The sequence below is a fragment of the Micropterus salmoides genome, unplaced genomic scaffold (genome assembly GCF_014851395.1).
Source record: "Micropterus salmoides isolate LMB-PRFRI ecotype aquatic unplaced genomic scaffold, ASM1485139v1 Ms_hic_scaffold_12, whole genome shotgun sequence".
NCBI lineage: Eukaryota > Metazoa > Chordata > Actinopteri > Centrarchiformes > Centrarchidae > Micropterus > Micropterus salmoides.
The window spans coordinates 22,643,268-22,657,572 of record NW_024040263.1 but is presented as its reverse complement, the minus strand read 5'-3'; the positions used below and the strand labels follow the sequence as shown (position 1 = coordinate 22,657,572).

The 14,305-nt window shown below is 41.1% G+C and overlaps 1 protein-coding gene across 1 annotated transcript; it reads right to left on the bottom strand.

Annotated features, from left to right (window-relative positions):
- Nucleotides 1-991: 991 nt before the first annotated feature.
- LOC119899445 (procollagen galactosyltransferase 1-like) lies at nucleotides 992-14,082 on the bottom strand. The gene is made up of 12 exons (XM_038714001.1): nucleotides 13,547-14,082; nucleotides 10,193-10,303; nucleotides 9,987-10,104; nucleotides 8,647-8,781; nucleotides 6,980-7,184; nucleotides 6,751-6,870; nucleotides 6,018-6,094; nucleotides 5,827-5,933; nucleotides 5,228-5,360; nucleotides 4,592-4,719; nucleotides 2,360-2,566; nucleotides 992-2,244 (listed from the first exon to the last, which is right to left on the bottom strand). Exons 1-12 carry the CDS (start codon nucleotides 13,762-13,764, stop codon nucleotides 1,974-1,976), a joined length of 1,830 nt encoding a protein of 609 aa, XP_038569929.1. The 5' UTR covers nucleotides 13,765-14,082; the 3' UTR covers nucleotides 992-1,973.
- Nucleotides 14,083-14,305: the final 223 nt, after the last annotated feature.

Genomic DNA, 14,305 nt, shown 5'->3' with positions numbered 1-14,305 from the left:
AGCCATGCTAGCACCACAACTGTACATGCTGTATGGGTGGCAGTGACAAGACTGAAATGTCCCAACAATTCTTGGATGGATGGTCATTAAATTCATGTTTAAATTCAACATTCATGTTCTCCTCGGGATTAAATGTAATAACTTTGGTAATCATTACAAATGCACATGCTCTGTCCTTACTTCCAACAGCGGTGAATTATGCTCAGTAGGGGCGGCAAATCTCACAACAAAACAAATCTTATATAATGTTGCTTTAAGTGTGGCTGTAGACTGTTAGTCCTGAGGGACATGCAACAAAGTGGTAAAAATAATTAAAATACTTTGTACACACCCTCCATCCTGTAAATAGAATGACCAAACACACCAGGTGTGTTTTTAATGAAGTAATTTTAAGTATAATTTCATTAACTAATGAAATCTTTGTTTCTAATTTTGTATAATTAAATGACAAAATCTATGTGTTAGATGCAAATATCATGAAAGTGTTTAACAGTCAGTATAGCAGGGTCATGCTTAACAGGTTATCAGTAAATAAGAGGCTGTGTGTGTAAACACTGAGGAGGAGTAATGGCAGCCTGCTACAGCCAAACTGACCATTATGTACTGGCAGGGCAGGCAAACAACAGCAGACACTAATTAACAGTAATGTCTTAACTGGGTTGTGGGACGTTCATGTTTTGCTGAAATAGAACTGCTGTGTGCCAAAAAAAAGAGGCAGAGAAGAGTGTGTTTGATGTTTCAGCCACTGTAGCTCTGGCTGGAAATGAAACCATAATTTGTACAATGTCAGTGTTACCATGTACTTTAACAAGGCTTTGAGGGAGTGACACTCCAGTGTATAGTTCAAACTAAATTCAGTAGATAAAAACACGACCAAACCAACCTTTCATTAGAAAAGTTTTTATTTATTCTTTTTCGTTAAAAAAAAGACAAACGTTTTTAAACACAGAAGAAAGAAAACATTAAAAATCTATATTTATTTTTCAACAAAAAAAATGCAACATAAGCTGCAAGTTTGGGTTAAAACTGCAATATGTAGCAAGGGGGAAAACACTGGAACACTAAACCAAAAGGCTGCTTCTGTCAAACTGGAAAAAGGCTTCACAGCAAATAAAATAAAACACTGATACATTCATGAGTGAAAAGATATGAAAGGTTAAGTAACAACCTTATAAAACTTACTTCAACAACACACCGGCTACTTGGAGCTAAACTAAACAGCAATGTTTTATGACTCAAAAGAAGAGTAGAAGAAGAAGAAGAAGTCATTTTTTTCCTTTGAAAATCACTAGATAATTTTACTTTAAACAGCAAGGAAAATCTATGGTAGAAGTTATCACGGCTCCATGTGCAACTGGTGATTATGGGTTGCAAGCAGACATTGCTCATGCAGAATATGGCACGTGTAGAAGAAACTGAAGAAATGTAACATAATCTTTGTATATTTTAGAGGCTCCCAGAACATACTGCAGCTTTAACATTTAATTAGGTGAGGTTTTAATGATGTTAAGTTGTGCTGGACAGTTGAAATGTTATTAGAAGAAATTTAGAGACATTTTAGAGTTGAGCTAATAATGCATCTTTTTCCAATTCATTTTTTTTCCTGTTAAAAAGTAACACACAGGGGGAATTTATGTATAATGTGGTATGGGACAGGTCTGGGCAAAATGTTCTTTTGGGATGTGCGTTGGATGCAATAAATACAACAAAAGTTGCTAGCCGACTCTTCAAGAGTTAACTCTACATCTAACCTCCTCTCTTAAGAGAAAGATTAAATAGTGGAGACAGAAATGCCCCTCAGCAGTCCTGTGTCCATCTACTTTGTGTTTCCTCCCTCTTCTCCTGCATTCTGTTATATTCCCTCCATCTTATCCATTTCCCTCACTATGACAGCTTGGTTCTGTCCTCCCTCATCCTTATCTCTGTATGCCCGAGTTCTCTCGGTTGCTCCTCTTCATGTCCTCTCCTCTTCATCACAGCTCGTCCCGTGTGCTCCAGTTCTCCAGTTCAGACTGCAGCACGTCCGAATTCTGGGCCTCAAAGCTGAGCTCCCCCTGCTCCTGAGTTTTCCTCGACTTGGCTCGGTCCCAGTCGGTTTTGACAGCCTCATTGTCCCAGACCACGGATGTTTCTGTGTCGCTGATGTAGCCTGGGTCTCCTGTGTAATGGGTTGGATACACCAGAAGCGGTTCGGTAGAAAAGGCATGCAGGTCCCGACTGTCAAAGTGGTCCATGTACTCTGAACTGATGGGTGAGAGAAGCGGGGATGTAGTTAGATTAAACTGAGCACTACACGACAGAATCCAAAAGAAGAGACAGATAAGAGGAACAGAAGCAGGCTCGGGTGGGTCGGACTCACACTGGATGTTTGTTGTACATGACAGGGAGGAATTCATCGACAGGAAGCATCTTTGTCAGAGGTTCGGCCCTGAGGAGCTTTTGGGCTCCTTGTAATGACAACATGTAGCCTAGTGTCCAGTAGGAGTAGTCTGCCTCCACCAGATTGTGGACGTTTGGTACAGACGTTTCTGGGTGGTCCACCTGCATTCTCTTCCGCCCAATGTAACTGTATGAGTATTTAAGGTAAGAGAGAATATAAATATTACAATCACTAAACCTGGAGCTGAGTTACAACAGCATGTAAAACAGACTGAAATCAATTCATTTAAAGAGGTGGTATTATGTTCATTTTCAGGTTCAAAATACTACTTAGGGGTTGTACCAGAAAAGGTTTACATGGTTTAATTTTCAAAAAACACCTTTTTTTTTTTTTTTTTCATACTGCACATTGCTGCAGCTCCTTTTTCACCCTGTGTTGAAGGTTTCATTTTAGCTATGGAGTGATACATCTTGTCTCTAAATGATCTTTGTTTGGAGCTGCACATGCGCAGTTCCTAGTTAACTACTACTACTACCCAATCAGAAGCAGCGAAGGGCGAGTCAGCGAGAAGACGGTAAACAGCTTCGATTCAGCTGTAGGCATGTTGCAGACCAGCTTGGCAACATGGACTGGCGCAAGAGTTTCAGAGCGGTGAGTTATTAATCTGCAACAAATGTATCTTTCATCCATAAAGTTTTAACTGAGCTCTGTCTCTACATCACAGTAACAACTGTGGCGCATTTAGCTTTCATCCCTGTGATGTCACAAGGATGAAAGGGAAGCGGTTGGACTAGAAACAAGCTGTTTTCAGGCAGTTCTGAGCAGTGTTTTCTGTTGGGGATGGGAACTCCCTTTGGGGTGGACTTTAGGCTTTTTCACTTTGCAAACCTGTTACATGCACAAAAAAGGGTATATAACTCAATAAAGGAGCCAAAAAGCATAATGCCACCTCTTTAAACACGTCTCTCTCGGTTCCTCTCTCCCTTTATGTGTCTGCTCTGTTTACTTTATTGGTCAGCAGTATGTTTTATATAGCTGTCCAAAAACCACAACTCGCGTTTTCAATTTTTTTCACCCGTGATTCAGTTTCTACAGCAGCAGGTGACTGGCATGTAGAAGAGGCTTGGTGTTAATGACGTAGCAGATCAAAACAACTGAGACCAACGTGGTACTGAATGACATCAGCACCAACAGGTGTGGTTATGGTTGCATTACCTGGTCCTGCTAGTAAAATATCCACCATGTCCTAACGTAATACTGGCTGACTGATTGGTACATCTCTAAGTCAGTGGATATGCTCATAAAAGCAAACTGAATCTGTATGGTGCTTTCACATTGAGTGCAAAATGGTGTGTTGCACCACATAATTTTATTTAACCCTGTTATATGCAGCATGGGTTTCTGTTGTTAGACAAGAGTGGATGTTACAATACATTTCCATCAATTAAATGTGTTGTCCTACTGTCCAGTTAGTGACCGAAAGTCAAGACAATAAATAAATTTTGTTTTGACCAGTGGTGAAGTGAGAGGAGTGTAAATTCCCATTTGAAAGTTTTGTTTCAGTGATATCCTCATTATTATTCAGCTTAGAAACACTGGGGTCTGGATACTGGATACTGTGACAATACTTTAAGTTTAGGTTATGGCCATCAGTTTGAAATATTTCAACCTTAATTCTCAGAAATTGTGTTGTTGTAGTCAGCTTGGGATGGTGGATGGCTCTAATATAATATCCACAAGCCACCGCCACTGTTGCTATGGAAAAGATGGCAGTCAAAGAGGAAAATCAGAGTTGTAGCAAATTCACACTTTACTGCATCCAATTTTTAGTTTAGCCTCAGCTTGTCATTAGTGGTGTACCTTAGACTATAAAAAAAACCATATGTTCTAGTGGAGTTGCTCATTTCTGTACAAATGATTCAAGTTTCATGCCCTTTGGAAGTGCTGTCAGTCACCTGATATTATCTATACAGAAAATGAACTTTCAGAAATAACTTCTTCCAGAGTGATATTCTCTGACAGGGATCAATCTCTGTAAATATGAATATGCTGCAGCAGCTCAGTAGTGTGACAATAGTAATAGATAGTGTTTTCAGCATTTGTTCAGTGCTGCTCATGTGTGACAGATGGACGTATTTCACTGTAGGGGTACAATAATCCTCTCTGTTTACTACATCGTGTTTTCTTTCTGTTCGTTGAAGCATCACTCACATGAGATCCCAGTCCAGCTTGTGTGTCGTCACCTCCTGCAGCAGCGTCTGCAGACGTCGTCTGAAGAACACCTCGAAGCGGAGGTCGTCCTCAATGACCAGGGAGGTCTGCAGACCACGGTCCACTATCTGCACAGAAATACACACACAGAAACACACACGTTCTCAGTGCTGCTGAGATGACAGTATAAGCATTAGCGTGATGGGAACGTTCCCTAAATCCTTTACAGGTATCAATAATATATGGAGTCCTTTATTCAAAATTACTACAAGTATAGAGGTATTGACAATAACACATAAAAAGTATATTTGTGTATTCTTCGTTAAAAGTGGTTTTACTATTCTGTTGATGGTGCTCTTATTGCATTAATTTGGTTGGGGTGGTTGAATGTTGCTGGCTAAACTGTGCATTTGAAGACATAGAACTGGTGACAGGTTTCTTGTGGCAAAACAGCAAGTTGCTCAAAAACCTAATTTCACAAAAAGGCAGCACAGTTATTGAAACATAAATCAGACAAGCTCATTATTTCCACTTCCACTGTTCATCTCCTCACACAATCTGAGTTACTGTGTTTTCCAATAATAAACGTTATCTACCATGTACAGGTAGACCCAGAGGCCCGTCCCTGCGTCTCACCTCTTTCCAGATGTTGTAATGAGAGAGGAAACAACCCAGTTCCCCCTTGGTGAGAGGTCGACCATGATAGGGGTCTTTGTATCCCGGGAGCATCTTAATCCCCATGGACTCTATATCAGTCTTGTTCAGAGCTCTGAGGGAGAGAGAAGGGATAAACAAAGAGATTAGAGGTGGGAACAATAAATTATATTGATGGATGTGTGTGTGTGTGTGTGTGTGTGTGTGTGTGTGTCTCTCATGTTTCTATATCCCTGTGGGGACTTTGCCTGAACGCACACTAACAGATTTTAAGGGTAAAGACTTGGTTTTAGGGTTCAGGTTACAATTACGTTAAGGTTAGGATTAGGGAAAAAAATGAATAAATATAACATAAGCCATGCAGGTGGTCTTTTAAAATCAGGCAATGGGTTGCATTTTCCTTACAGATGAACTAAAGCTATAAGGTTAGAGGAATCTTTAAACGGCAGCATGCGCCCACTACTCTTCCCTTGGTTGTTTGTCTTTAGCCCAGCCTCTCTGCATCAATCTACACAACATGTTGCAGAGGCGCAAATCAAGAAGACACAGGCAATGGGGGAGGAAGAAAATGAGAAACGTACTTGCCATCCACAGCAGCAACAACCTTACAGCTGAGCTCCTGCTCGTACAGTGCTCTTAGCATTCGCTCACGACGGTCAGATCTCCGCACCAGATTGATCATAAACACCTGGGTGCACACAAATGCAAAACCTCACACACCTGCTTGTTATTGTGCGCGTTCTTATGTGTGTATGCGGTTGAGTGTCTGTACCTCATCAAAGCCCATCTTGTTAGGCTGCTTGGGAGAAAGAGACAGGAAGCTGGATGGCTCCAGCGGAGGATTTTTCACTTTCAAAGGAAAAAAAACAGTGGGGGGTTACAAAGAGAATGTGTAATGTGTTGGAACAGGGGATCCCAAAATGTGTTCCAGGGATGCTCAGGAGTTATCCAGGGAACTTCTAAAAATGAACCATTGTTTAACTTTTGCTTGATTTCACACACTACAATTTTGCAAGATGAGAATATGTATAAAGATTACTATTTTATAACTGTTAGCATTCATTATGTTGGTTTCACAGCCCATCCTATTGGTGTTTCCTCACCCATAATGCATACAGTCATGCTGTACAAAGAGTATACAGTAGAATATAATTTTATCAAACAAAGGGCAGTTTCAATAAGACCCTCCTTTAATTCTGATCATATTTTGGGAGTCCCGGAATTAAAGGGCTACAGTCACACATTAACTTCTTTCACTTGCACTTTAATGGCACTTTTTTAGTGCACACTGTTTCCTCTCCTGTTGTACTGTTTGTTGGTGGAGTAACAACAAACCGGTCCATTTGAAACCAACTTTCATTGTACAAAATGCACGATCACAGAATCACAGCTTCGTGTCTGTTTAAGTGCTTCATCACAAGCAAACACACAACCTTTTGCGAAAACTGTAGAATACAAAGAAATCCTCCTGGTCTTTCTGAGCACCCTGTGACCTCTTGACTCACCCATGATCTCAAGCTGAGTATGCAAGAAGCTCTCCGCCTCATCATCCAAGGTAGCGTGGGAACGCATAGGAACTGGGAAATAGCCGTAAGTTTCTTTGTTGCACACGTACATCTGCACATCTGAGAAGATAAAAGAAAAACATGCTTACAAATACATACACAACATGCCTAGAAAGACATTTAACAAGCCCCCCAGATAACAAGCCTACCTCCGTTGCATTTGTCTCACCTGCCATTCGAGCTGAGTAGGCAAAGACAATGACATCATCCAGGGCCCAGCTGTACTCTGGGTGTGGTGGATAAAAAGCCAGCTGACGGGAGGCCTCTTTCTGTAAGTCCACAAGGTAGGTAGAGTGGACCATCGGTACAGCGAAACAGCCAAGACGCTCCCGCTTACGGATAGGCATGTAGGCTGGTGTACGCTTGTAGTAACCCTGTAGGGAGTGCACACAAACTTGTGATTCCTCAGGAAATAAAATGCATAAGATGTCAGGGGAACTTGATCTGAGATATCCGACTTAGACTTGATTGAGAAAATTGGCTGAAAAGACACCTTTTAGAAAGACATATCTGAAACGGCATATTTTCCTACCAAATTACCAAAACAAAACTCACTATTTTTATTGTGAAAAATAATAATAATAATTAATTGACTGAGACTGAGTAATACAGACATGTAGAAAATGACATTGACAGACATTATTTATTTTCTTTTGGCAACAGGCTCATTAACTGTCTTTGAAAATGTTCTTTGCAAGAAGCATAGAGGCAGACTCTTGGTTGGAGCTGGTTTATTTTGTGCTGGAGGATAGACAATGTTCGTATGTCTGCTCTGATTTTAAAAGAAGCAGAGATGAGTACTTAAAGGCACACTCTCTAGAAAGAAAAAGATCAGAGACAGATCTGTATCCCAGAACATTCAAATAAATGAATTAGAATCATGTTAGCATAACTTTAATGACACCAGCCTGTCTGCATATTAAAACATTTTCAATTCCACACTGTTTTGACATATATATTTTTAATCACTTTTAATGAGAGATAAAACATACAATTAAAAGGCGCTGAGGCCCACTGATCAGCAGCCCAAACAGCAGTGGTATCTGGTAAAGCCAGCAGTAACGGACTGATTTAAACATAATGAGCTGTGTGGGTTGTCACCGATATCACAAACCTGTATCAGAGCTACATATTATGTTATATCAGATCAGCAAAGTTTCATTTCACCTGTGAGACAAATCATTTACACATTCGCGCAGTAATTTGAGAAACACTGAACACAATAAAAATAAGAAAATGTCTCTGCTACACCTTCAAATTGACTCATTTACTGTGTTTCTAAAGTGGCTTATTTGCACAAATTTGATTTGCTCATGCATAAGAAAAAATAATGAAGTGTAAAATCCCTTCTAAATCATGTTTCTGTGTTATGAAGGTGGCAGGAGATGCACTCTATTATTCAGCAGGACTGCATGAAAAGTGACATTTCATTCAGTAACAGATAGTTAATAGACTTTATCTGGATTGCATTTTTCATCCAAGATGAAAAAAGGTTTTTATAGATGCATTATGAAGAGGCTACACTTGATAAATCATCTTTACTGTCTGTTGGTTCAGCTCGTGTGTAAAACAGGATGCTGGTGGAGACTTTATGTGTTGTAATGTAACAATGATTTTTCTAGAGCTGTACTAACATGCAGTTCATCATTTCAAGCCCATGCACAATATTTGTATAATTATCTTATAGGGTCTTACTGTAGAAAGTATCTGGTTGGGTGTGGTGATTTCTAATGTCGTAAGTCACACAATGTAATATCCTTAATTAACTGAATTAAAAAAAACTGTGAGGTGTTCCTAAAGTGGTTACCAAAAATAACAGCAAAACACCTGCAGTACCTGTGAAGTCATGCCGCACCAGAAGTTAGAGTATGCAGCCCTGGACTCCAGCATTGGCGCTATAATAGTCTTGTTCTCGCTCATCAGTTTCCACAACACATCTGGATTGGTGAGCAGGTTGTCACAGTCAGCCACCTACAGAAGGAAAATAGGGGCACAATTATTGACAACAATCGAACAAACGTGAACACACTAAATGTCACCCACTGCCACTAAATGACTGATTGAGCCACAGCAACATGGTTCAGTCACAGAGTACTGTGAGTTCCCTCCTGGCATCGCCAACAGACTGCACTTGTATTTGCAGCAGGCTGCTCTGTACTCTGGTGTGTCTAGAACAAACGCTGCTGTCCAGAGAGGAACGTTTCAATGCCAAAACTCAACTTTTAGTCCTTGATGAAAAGAAGACTGCTCCAAATCAACCTGCATTTTCTTCAGCCATAATATTTGCCCACATATATTTAATACTGTCAATTTAAAGCTGAGGTTATTCTTTAACTAACATTTGAAACTGTACCTAAATGTCACCAAACTGAGGTTTTTACTAGAGCCTGACTGATAATCAGCCGGAGCTAAAGTATAAGCTGATATTAGTCAAAAAATTTCCCAGTCATTTGCCCTAACCCCTATGAATTTTTGTTGACCTTGGAAATAGTAGCGTAACAACACAATCCCAACTCAAGGTCTACTGACTAGATTTTTCTGGGTCTTAGAAGCTTGGGGAAAGCATTTTAACAGTCTAAATCAGTGCACATGTCATATTAAAATGCAGGTAACCATAGCAACAATACTTCGTTTTACATTATCAGTTAACTCTTTCTGGTAAAACATAATCTAATCAAAGTGACTACAAACATTTGAACCCCACCCCCTCTCCATCACATATTCACACTGTGGTGTTCAATGCCTCTATCTTCTCCATGACTTTATTATTTCAGCACAGCTCACCATGCATGCATTTGTTTGGATTACTTAAATCGGCTATAACAAAATGGCAATTAAGGAAGGAGATAATCTCTGGGAGTGTGCCACAGCTGTCAGCTTTAAAAGATACAAACACACACTTTCCTTCTCTGCATTAGATTTGAAGAATAAAAAGCTGCATTAGTGAGTAGTCACGGTGACTTAGTGAATTCACTTTAATGCAGTTCCTTTTCTTTTCTTTGTAAAAAATTGAGCTTTGCTTTCTCATCCATATTTAAATTTTTTATCCTGTTACACTGAACAGTTGTAAGCAGGTGTAGACGACGGATGTACGTGTAGTTACAGAGTTGGACGCCACATAAGAAGAAGAGGCTCATGAAGCTGTTGAGTGGATGATGATGACGACGATAACATACCAGGAGGTAGTCGGCCCAGATCTCGCGGGCGGTCTCCAGTGCTGCTTGACGGAGCTTCATTACATGTTCATAACGGAGGTTATTCCAATGCTTAGGCCCCACCTCGTCTTCAAAGGCACTGAGACATGCACAGACAGACCAGTTATGTACTTATCACATACACTCTCTCTCTCTCTCTCTCTCTCTCACACACACACACACAGTACCTGGATTCATCATCAGGTTTCCACTCCACATAGTGATAATAATTCTGCACCTGGATGAGCCAGTCTCTCAGGATGGCTGTAGTGTTATCGATGTTGTGATCCGTCGCCACCCTGTGGAAGGATGAAAGACAGCAGAGAGAGAGCGAGAGACCATGACTAATGAGCAAACATTGATCAGCAATACCACCAACTATATGAATCAAATCTTATATCACTCGTGTCAAATTTTATGTGATTAAACAGAGATGCCCCGATCTAATACGCAGGAACGACAAGACATGACTGATCCCCATAAAAATATTTTCTCCGTCACTGTCGTTGCACTGGGCCACTGACAGACTTCTGAGCGCCACAGCAGTCGCTGTGCATGATAATGCCTTGTTTATTCATATTTGCCAGCGGTTATTATTCTGTCACTCTTCGTTCTCACAGCAGGAGCTGCACTGTTTTTCAGGTCTGCTTCATTCACTTGAGCTCCACATAAATAGCTCTTCCACTTTTAGTAAGAAGCGATCTATAGATAAATGCTTGTGTTACTATACACATAGGAGAATGAGCCCAGTCCGCTCTAGGCATTGAGGTATGCAGATTTTAAACTGGGGGGAAAAACACAGATGTCTTTACTGGTGTTCCAATCAATATTGGGGAATAGGTCTGATCCAGTGATATGTATACTGATATAGTAGATTTTCTGGAAATTTAACTGTGGAATAGTTTATACATTAAATAATAAATAGTTAGCAGTGGGCAATACTGACAAACTCAAACACTTTGATATTTCAAAATAATGCTGAAATAATTAGTCATCTACTTCATTATTGGATTGACTTCATTAGTAGAATTAAGCAATTCAATAAGTGATTAAAAGTAATTTATCAAGCAATGTGGGAAAAAGATGCTTTTCTGTTTTCAGCATTTATAATTTCAGTAGCTTTGTGTTTTGGAACACTTGTCAGACAAAACAAGACATTTGTAGACGCTTACCTGGGCTAGAGAAATGTGTAATGTATCCTTCTGATTCTTTTTTAGACTTTACAATTAATCGCTTAATCAAAAACGCAACTAAGAGATTTCTCAAAAATGAAAATAACCCTATTTCAAAACATTAACTTGATAGCAACATATGGAAAATTATTCACTGTTCATTTATTTGAGCTACACCACTCAAATATCACTTAACTGTAAACACCACCTCAAAGCTGCAATTAAATGGGTTTGTTTTTGGCTTTTTGGGGTCTGAAATCACAACACTGACAAATTACCATCGGTATTACTGTACGTTTCCTACAGTATTTACACAGTCATTTTAACCATTTTTACAAAACACTGATAAAAAGCCAACATACAATATGTCTCTAACCAAACCCCAGATAATGTTCATTTCTCTTTCTACAATTGATAACATTAATTTATTATCCATCCCTACTTCGGCTTTCATCCTCTGACAGTCTTGTTGTCATTAGAGCAGAGTTGCACATCACTAATGTCAGGCGTGGACAAAGAATAACAAAGACAGACAATAGGGCCTGAGAAGGGGAGGAGCGGCATTCATCTGCTGTCTGTGTTATCATAACAAATCTCTGTGTGTGCCAGTGAGGGGCAGAGACAAAGCACGAGAGAGGGAAAGAATGTGTAAATATGAGAGAAATGGATTTGCTCCCAGCCCTGCCATGCAATGAGTGACAGTCGGCGTGCTGCAGGTGTTAGTTTACCATCTATCTGTGGCGTTTTAACACAGCAGTGCTGCCCTAGCACCTACATGTGACCAACTCACCGCTCCATCTTCTTCCTCCTCCTCCTACTTCTCTCTGCATCGGTCTACCTTTCTTTCTCTGACTGCTGTGAGGTTTTAAAAGGGCAGTGGTAGTGAATAAAAAAGGGTTTATGGAGAGCAAATATTGCTTACATGCCAGCAATAGAACCATGACAAAAGGATAAGTGATCCGTAAAAGAGACAGAGGGATGAAAAGGGATGATTTATAGATCGATAATATCCATCCTGCATGTCCCTGCAGAGCACACGCACATCATTAAAGATGTCTGTATGCGTGTGTGTCTATGTTGTTGCTTGCCATGTACTCCGTCTTAACCTGTCAGGCCGCAGTTATGAACAGGTGGCCGGCTACCTGCTCAGGTTCATGTCTTTCACGCTGCATTTCAAAACTTTTACTATCTGTTCATCCACTGAAGGAAGAGATTTGCTGTAGATCAAAGCAACCATGCAGAAAACTGAGCTCAGGCTGCCACATGGGCAAAGTTTGACTCTGGCTGAAGTTTTGGCACAGATACAAGTAGAAAAGCTCCACATCCGGGCTGGTTTGTTTAAAGAGACACACGGACACTTGAATCCCTCACTCTAGCTCCCACTGAAAGAGATTAGGCGAGGCACAGCACCCTCTTGGATCAAACAATCCGATCTACAAGAATGAATGGTGTTTCATTTTAATCCAAACTCACACAGTCACATTAAACACAACTCTGCTTGAGGCTATTGTCAGTATTTGCCTTTATTAGGGCAACTGGGTTGCCAAGAAATATAATCCAACCTGTCAGGTCTAAATGTCAATGAAAAGATTAAGTAAATCTTCCAAATCTTCAGATCTAGTGGCACAGGATCAAAATGAGAATAGGAAGTGAGCATTGCAGGAGACAAGAATAATCTGGAAGGCTGGTGGGCTGGGTGACAAAACAATGGCTGAGGTAAAGACAGATAAATCCTGCAGTTTAATAGACAGCCTGGCAGACAGCGGAGGTACCAGTTTAGTTATTTGTTGTTGTGTTGTTGTTGTTTTTTACAATAGCCTTTTTACAATAGCCTGTTGGTTTAGTTTCCAGTCGAGTCTGCAAGACGAAGATGTAGAAGAGGGAGAGGGAAAGCAAACGGGAGGGAGGGGTAACGTTAGAGGGGAAAACGGATGGGTCGATGAGACAGATGTGACTGAATGGAACTTTTCATATCCACGACTCTGATGATACAACCCGCCTTCCGTGCTCCACTGCCGGGCCAAGTCCATACAATACCTTGTACAGTTACGCTGCTTTAACTTTCACTCATTTCACCGCCGATTAGTCTTGTTAACAGTGGAGATAAAGCGCTCATGGGTTTTCCTACATCTTGAGCGGCCAAACCCGGCTAAAACCTGCGCGCGCACGCGCAAACGCACGCAGAGTTTTCCTTTACAATATGACTAACTTACATGGGCTTGACGTGTCTGTTGCGCCCTTAATGAGCTCACACTGACAATTAATCACACTTTGTTTTACTTTACTTTACTCTAAGTTCAGACATGATGTAGTCTGTCATTCTATGTATTACAGTGCTCATTTTAAAGGGTTTACAGCGATGATACTCACCACAGCGCAATGCGGTCCTTCGGGTAGTTGAGTCGCTCGATAGCTCCGAGGAACAGCGGCAGGGAGTGCGCCGAGTTGCGGCAGGCCAACGCGATGATGACCCGTGGAGCGAGGAGCGGAGACTCGGGGCTCCAGCGCTCCTCGGGGAAATATCCCCGGCTCGGGCCCGGCAGGAGAACGAACAGCAGGGCAGGCAGCAGCGAGGTAACCCGGGGCATGGCAGGGGAGAGAAAACTCACTGGTGACGCGGCGGACAGAGACGGACACGGAGGATGTAGAAGCTGGCGGTCCCGCTGTTGTGTTATGCCGACCGTGGAGACATGGCGGAGGAGCTGGCTGAATTAAAGGCCAGGTCTGGACCGCTTTAAGGGAAACTCGTTGTTCTCAAAAAACAGTCGTAGGTCCACCTTTCTGTGCCGCCTTTACACGGTGAACATGAATCATGTCGTGTCCAGCCAGGTTTGGGTTTAGGATTAATATTTTATACAAAAAACGTCTTGTGTCCTACAAGGCCAAGTAGACTATAAAGCTCATGTTGCCCTCCCCTTTAAGAACAGCTCCAGCTGTAGGAAGCTGCTAGAAGGCGATATGGGCGTGTCCACGTGTTCAATATTGCAGGCCTGGAATACCTGCAGGACCATTGAAATTACTCAGAAACTGGTGATACCCTTTTTTACAGGAGTGGTTTCTAAATCTATTTAGCTTGTGGAACCCATGAAGCAACATTTTCATTTCAACAAGTTTTTTGTAATCCGAGAG